This window comes from Acomys minous (assembly GCF_964271855.1).
Source record: "Acomys minous genome assembly, chromosome: 9".
Lineage (NCBI taxonomy): Eukaryota > Metazoa > Chordata > Mammalia > Rodentia > Muridae > Acomys > Acomys minous.
In genome coordinates, this window is record NC_140490.1 from 61,503,640 (window position 1) to 61,511,071 (window position 7,432).

Genomic DNA, 7,432 nt, shown 5'->3' on the forward strand with positions numbered 1-7,432 from the left:
GGCCTGGAGCAGATCGGTGAGCCCAGGCCTTGGCTGGCCAGCGCAGCTGGGCTCCGTGAGCTTGCCGAGGCTGCGGGGCTTGCTGTCACCGTGAGCAATGGAGTGCCTGTGACCTTTCCTCCCAGCCTGGGCTCCTAAACACAAGTAAGTCTGCAAAACAAAGGCGGCAAGCAAGGAGGAGACAGGAGCTACTACGAGGCCGGCCCACGCTAGCCACAGCCTCAGGGTGAGGAAGGGAGCGGGCGCTGCGGGTGCCGGGCGCCCAAGGCCCTCGAGGGCTACTCTGCCACCGCCGCGACCCTGTCCCCCAAGGTCCGCTTTGGCCCCTGACCTTCTTTCCTGGCGCAATCTTCTGGGCACTCCGACCCCACTATGATTAACCCATGCAACTCAAGCCAGGGAATGGTGGGAGGTGTCTCCTTTGGACGCCGTTTGTTCCGCAGACAACTTATTTCGGGACGAGGCCGCGGGGACCCGAGCGGGAACCCGAGGGCGGCGGCGGCGGCTGCAGCGGCGGCAGCGGAGGCAGCGGTGGGGCGGGGGCGCGCGGGGGAGGAGGAAGCCGCTGCGAACGCAAACAGAAGCCGGCCGCCGCAGCGGGTAATTACAGCTCATTAGCTCAGGAGCCTTCCCGGCCTGGAGCGGCGTCCTGGAGGCCGGCGTCGGGGCTGGACGCCACTCCGAAATGCACCGCCGCCGCCGGGAGAGGCCCCTTTGGAAAGCCAGAGGCCGACCGCGGTTCTCCGCTCGCCACCCCTTGTCCAAACAGTTGAAACAGACGTCCTGAGAACCGGCCTGCCATGGGTCGACCAACCTGTCGGAGGGGACAGGGCCACTGGTCACCTGCTCAGGTCTCCCGCAGGCCTAGACAATGCAGCTCAAACCACCACACAGAGTACACAAACCCCAGCTCCACGCTGGACTCCCCAAAGTAGAGTTGGCTCCAACTCCTAGAGATTAGTAATAGACTCTCCCTGCTCCCTTCCCACCCCATCCCCCTAAAGGAGTAACCTGGGGGTGGGGGGAGGTGACAGCCGAGGCACTTGGGGCTAGGATAGCCCAGAAAACACTTAAAGCCGCCGTGAGGCCAACCCCGGCCGGCCTGCCCGGAGGAGACGCCCTGCCAGCGCCAGAACTTCCCTGGCTATTATGTTACGGCTCTGAGCAGCGGGAACCGAGCGAATCAGAGGCCACGTAACGCAGTTTTTGACTGAAATTAGAGTGTATTTATTTGCAGCAATCCTTTAACAATGATCAAATTTTGACAACAAGCAACAGCAATTATTGCTTAAGTGTTGCCTCTAGGTAGGAGCGGCAGATAGGAACCTGCTTTATCTCAAAAACAAACTGAAGGCCTGAACGTCTGTAATCAAACCGCCATCTCCCCAAGTCTGATTGACAGGGCAGATCACCCTAAGATAATGAATTTATTACATTTCCTGGGTTATTTACAAAAGGGGGGAAGGGCCGATCCGGATTGCCCCCTAGGTTTAACTGTAAATTAACAAGAAAAATTGGTTTGAAAAGAAACCACCCTAATGTTCCTTCTGCTCTCTTCTTCCTTCTGGTTACTGCTGTAAATCCTCTTCAAAATTAATTGCTCTACAAACATATCTTCTAAAAGTTTCCCCACGATTAAATATCCACTTCCAACCCACAGTATATTTATATTTTTAAAAAAATTAATCCTTCTGTGTGATACATGAAGGATTGTAACTGTGAGTGAGTTATATAATATATTTTAAAACTAGTTTATTTCTTCTCCTACAAAGGAATGAAATTAACAGAAAAAACATCTATTCTGCGTCTGGCTCACAGCTATGTATAATACTCATTGCAATCTATGTGGGACATGAAAGCCAATACCCATTTGTGGGCATCTTGAGGCACATTTGCATCTCTGCGCACAGGTACCACTGTGGTAACACTATTGCTGATTCATGGACTTAAAAATTGCTAAATCATGTTCTGTAGTTACTGAAGAAAAGTATTTGTTCATATGCCAACTCATATCTGTTTAGGAAATTGTCTTTTTAATAGCCACAAAGCAAGTTGACTATATAGTATGTTTTGCAAAAAAAAAAAAATGCCATAGGGGGAAAATCTACTAAACAATTAAAAAAATGCCTTTAGCGAAATTTGATGTGAACTAGAGGAGGTTTTCTCCACATTTCAGAGATCTGGCAGAGGTCTCCTACAATTTCCTCTCTGAAAACTTTTCTTTATACTAAAGCTGTATTAAAGTACCCAGACATATAGGTCTTATTCAAACTGAATGGCAATTTATTAATAAACAAACAATGGATATGATCAACAAAAAGGATGATAGAATGAGATTAATACAGTTTCCCTTTTTATAATGAGAGAAAAGGCACATTTTAAAGTTTCAGGCAATTTAACTTTAAAAGCTTTTGGAACACTTTCTGGTGTTTGGTCCGTAACATCCAACTACAAATTAAAAATAAATTACTATATTGCAATTTACATTTAAAAACAAGTCCATGAATAAAAAGAAAGCAATTTTCATAAACAGGGACTTTCCCCCTTCTTTCGACATAGGATAAAATATCTTACAGGTGAGAGGCAAGGCAGAGGCAGAGGGGCAAGACGAAGGAGCAGGAAGGCGGTCTCTGAACGCAAGAAGAAACTTACGTGGTATCTGGAGTAAACTGTCCTTTAATAAACCATGATTTTGCTGTCTGTACAAAAGAGTTTACGGTTTCGCTTACTTAGATAAGGCAAAGTGGAGGAGGCGCTGCGTTAATCTTTTAGAAAAATAGATTTTCTTTGAGCTGGTGAATTGAATTTCGGGAGAGATTCTGTTCTCTGGTGTGGTGAATCTTCTCAGTTTTAATTTGTTTTATGGTTTTTAGTTTCGATTTTATATTGCTGGGTTCTTTTACTGCTCCTGCTCTGGGTTTCCATTCCGTCCAGCTCTGAGGGTGTCAAGGATGGGGTCAGAATTTGCTACAGTCATAGACGAAAGCCCCCGACGTGCGATACAGAGACTGGCTGGCAGGAAAAGCCATTTGGCAACTACTATTCCCATTCACCGGAGAGTTGTTCAAGCCGATCCTCTGCGACTCGAACATCTCCCGCACCGAGTGGAAGTTCTGCTGTTGGCCAGGGTAGCCCGCGGCTGCAGCGGCCGCCGCTGCGCTCGCCAAGTGACCCAGGTCTCCACCTGCCTGGTTCAGGTACCATGAGGTGAGCCGGCCTTGGTGGGACGCGGGGTGGTGGCTAGCCTCCTGGCCGCCCCCTCCGTGACTCAGGGACGAAGAGCTGCTGCTGGTAGCAGGGGGCAGTGAGTAGTCAGGCAGGGGGTCGTCCACCGCTGCGCTGCCTGAGCCTCCTGCCGGGCCCTGCAAGTGACCGCCGCGCTCGCCCGCCGCGTACAGGCTCATGGCCTGCAGGTTGCAGTGGTAGGTGCCGGCACCCCCGTTACCCCCCGCGCTGCTGCCGCCGCCGCCGCCGCCACCTCCGCCACCGCCGCCCGAACTGCCCGCACTGGAGCTCTGGCTGCAGGGGGAGCTGTAGAGGGAGCTCTGGCCAGGCGAGTAAGCTCCCAGCGCCAACGAGGGAGCGATGCCCGCTCGAGAGGACGCTGCCGCCGAGGCCAGGAGGCCGGAACCAAGTTCCGCGGCCGAGCCCTGCGGCGACCCCCGCAGCGACGTCATGATGTTGTCCACGCTGAAGCCCTGGCTGTGATGCGGCGGCGGCGCGGGCTGTGGCGGCGGCGCGGGTTCTGCACCGTCCAGGCTCAGCGGCCGCGCCGACGGCAGGCTGCCCGGGGGGCTGCTCCCGCTCGACAGGCTGCTGCTGCTACTGTCGGGACTCTCGATTTTAGGCACTGTGGCGGCGCTACCGCTGCCTAGGGCGGCAGCCGGGGACAAGGGCTGGGGCGGCGAGGGACACGTACCGTTCTCTGTCTTGATGTCCTGGATGCGCACGGGCGGCGGCTGAGGCCCGGGAGCAGACCCCTCAGCCTGCTCCGGGGGCGCGGACGTGGGCTGGCGGCCGGCCTGTGTCGCTGGCGGTTCCTGGAGGTGCAGCCGGCCCTTCTCCTCCTTGTCCTTCACCGCGTCCTTCTTCTTGAAGCGCCGCCGCCGCCTCAGGAAGCTTCCATTCTCGAACATATTGTAGGAGTCCGGGTCTAGCGTCCAGTAGCTGCCCTTGCCTGGCTTCTTGTCGTCGCGGGGCACCTTGACGAAGCACTCGTTGAGTGAGAGGTTATGCCGGATGCTGTTCTGCCAGCCCTGCTTATTGTCCCGGTAGAAGGGGAAGCGGTCCATGATGAACTGGTAGATGCCATTCAGGGTGATCTTCTTGTCCGGAGCATTCTGGATGGCCATGGTGATAAGAGCGATGTAGCTGTAGGGCGGCTTCACCATGTCCTTGGGCTGCGGCTGCGGCGTGTAAGGCCCGTAGGCGCGCGCCATGCTGCCGGGGTACTGCTCAGCGTGAGCAGGGTGCGAGTACACGCTCATAGGGGCCGGCATGGCGGTGTAGCCGCCCCCGGCCGCCGCTGCGGCCGCGCGGTAGTAGCTCTGCTCGCCGCCGAGGTAGGGAACCACTCCCAGGGAGTTGGGGCTGGACACGGAGTAGCGCGCCTGCATGGCCCCGGCTCACCGCCGCCAGGCGCTGCTCGCCGACCCCCACCCTCGCTCGGGCCGGGCCGCGCCGCACCGGCCGCCGAGTCCGAGTCCGAGTCCGGGCCGCGCCGAGCTGCTATGGGCCCCGCCGCGCTGCGTCTGTCCGGGCCGCAGCTGCCTCCTTGTGCTCGGGGCCGCTCGGCCTCTCCCTGGGCTCGCCTGGCGCCTCGCACCCCCCTCAGTTCCCGCGCAGGCAGAGCGAGGGAGGGTCGCTGCACCGGGAGAGGACCGGTCGAGGACGCCGCAAGTCGCCTCGGAGGAACTCTCAGAGCAACTTTCAGGCACAGTCGGAGCGAAAACGGGACGAAAGTTAAAAAAAAAAAAAATCCAAAAAAAAAAAAAAAAAAAAGGCGCCCTGCTTGCCACACTGCCTGCGCCTTCCAGGAGACACTGCTCGGGGCTGCTGGCTAAGGCGGCCAAATAACCAGGGGCGGGGGCAGCGCGCCGGCCGCCTTCCCGGGCCCCCGCGTCACCTTTTCTCAGTCTCTTGCGCCGGCCGCTTAAGGAAGCATTGGGAAAACTTCTGAACTTTTGAGCATCCGTCACCCAGGCGAGGACTTTTTTACGCAGTTACATTTTTTTCCGGGCAGCGGAGCCCCGCCCCTCCACGGAGGCGGTAGCCAATGGGAGGCGAGAGCCGCCTGTGAATGAGCCAGAGGCCGAGCCCTGCCGGCCCGCTCCTGGCGGCTGGAGGACCGCGGGGCTGACCACACGCGCGCCGGCTGCCCGGGCCCCGGCGCCCGCGCCCCAGCCCGCAGCCCGCGGTCGATCCTCCCACTCACTGCCAGACGCTGCCCCTCACTCTCTGCCATTCTCCGGGACTCCCATTGTTCCTGCAGATTCTCCGAGTCCTCAGCGGCCCCAGAACCCTTCCCGTGTCCACTGTTCCCAGGCCACCACAGAGTCCTCGATTCTTCTCGCACAGGATCCGCCTCAACTCTTAGCTTATCTTGGCGTCTCCAACGCCGGGGTTTCTCCGGCCTTCTTAGCCTTCCGCCTATCCCTTGGCCTCTCTTTTCCGAACATCCCTTTCCCTGCTATCACCGGTCACATCGACATCCTATCCATCCTCCACCAGCAGGTTCCCCAGTTCGGCTCTAGGTTACCAAGGCTCAGTCACAGCCGCCGGGTTCCAGTGGGGACAAAGGTTGTGTCGCGGTGCCACTCCCTAGTCGCAGTAAGCGGAGGGGATAAAAACCTGGAACTTCAGACATTTGTTAAGCTCATAGACTGTGTAGGCCACATTGAGGATGACAGGGTTCACAGGCGTTCCAGGACTTAAAGGAGCCGGATGGTTCGGGCTAAGAGGACTCCAGAAGTTTCTTCAAAAAAAAAAAAAAAAACCCAAAAAACAAAAACAAAAAACCTACGCGTTTCCCCTCCGTCCTACCCAGCACATTTTGGTTCAAGGGGCCAGTTAGATTCAAAGGTGCTCGGCGAAATTAGTAGTTGCGATGATGAAAACAGCTATATAAATATGCCCGAGACCTTAAGGCTTCCCCAAGCCCCTTTCCACCTCTACCCATTCTGGGACAGCTGTCATAAAGAGATAGTGTGTTGGGGGAAATGTCCAGAATTGCAGTTCAAAGATTCTGAAGAAATAAAACCCTGAATGATCCTTGATTATTCCTAAGGTCTGCAGCCTCAAGGAGACTAGAATGGGATGGGGAGAGATGGGAGGAAAAAAATGGAGCATCTGAGAGGATCGGCCTCTATAGGACTGCAAAGCAACCCTGCATTTCAGCGGCAGGTCCTGGGGAAACAAATACGGCACAGAGTGGACACCACCAGGTCGTTTACTAGAAGCTGGGGGAATGATGGTTTTGCGAGCCTGTGAAGAAGTGTTTGTGGCTCCCTTTACACTTCAATTCCTCCCGATTTCTGGTAATCTTTAACTTTAGGACTTGTTGGCAGTCTCTTTTGGCTTGCCGGCTTGAATCTCCCCCCCTTCCTCTCTCTCTCTCTCTACACACACACACACACACACACACTTTCACACACGATTGCAGCTCCCTTGGTAGATAAAGATGCTGATTTATGTAGTAGACACAGCTCTGTGATGTTTGAGCATACATATATACATACATACATACATACATACATATATACATACATACACACGCATGTAATTTCAAAATGGGCATTTATATAAAAGGAAGAGGAAGACCTAGCTTTCTAGAATTCACACACATACACACGTGGGGGGGGGAGGAGAGAGAGAGGGAGAGAGAGAGAGATGCATCCTAGCCTCTAGCACAACTTGGGCTCACTTGAGACCTTGTTCCCAAATGTTTATAAGACCAAGACACTCTTGGATTGGGAGAAGTACCAGATTTGTCAGCGGGAGGTTTAGCAGCTGATTCTAAAGATACATGGATGTGGAGAGAGTACGATGTAAGTTAAGTCCCAAGCCTTAACAAGTAAATTCGTGCTGCCTCCTAGCCTAGCACACCTATGGCCACCAGCTCCCGGCGCTGTGGCTTTAAGTCCCGGGTCGGGCCCTAGGTGGGGTACAATTAGAAATTCTCCTCTATGCTTTGGTATTTGGTCCTTAAAACCTGTGTGCGCACAACCAGCTGTGCGAGAGGATGAACTAGCTTTTAGCAACTTCGCAGCTTTTAGCAACTTGTTTGTTTTCCGAATGTGGGGTTTCCACATTCCAGCGGGCGGGGTTCTGCAATAGACATTGTGCTGCGCTGCCCTGCCCCAATCCCCGGTGGCTCCCCAACCCCCAGACCAGAGAAGTGTAAACAGTTTGTTCTGTAAACAGCAAATCGAAC

General features: G+C 54.7%; 1 protein-coding gene across 1 annotated transcript; it reads right to left on the reverse strand.

Annotated features, from left to right (window-relative positions):
* Positions 1-1,203: 1,203 nt before the first annotated feature.
* On the reverse strand, positions 1,204-6,399 carry FOXC1 (forkhead box C1). The gene has a single exon (XM_084793969.1). The coding sequence runs from the start codon at positions 4,614-4,616 to the stop codon at positions 2,958-2,960; it is 1,659 nt and encodes a 552-aa protein (XP_084650095.1). The 5' UTR covers positions 4,617-6,399; the 3' UTR covers positions 1,204-2,957.
* Between the last annotated feature and the right edge of the window lie 1,033 nt (positions 6,400-7,432).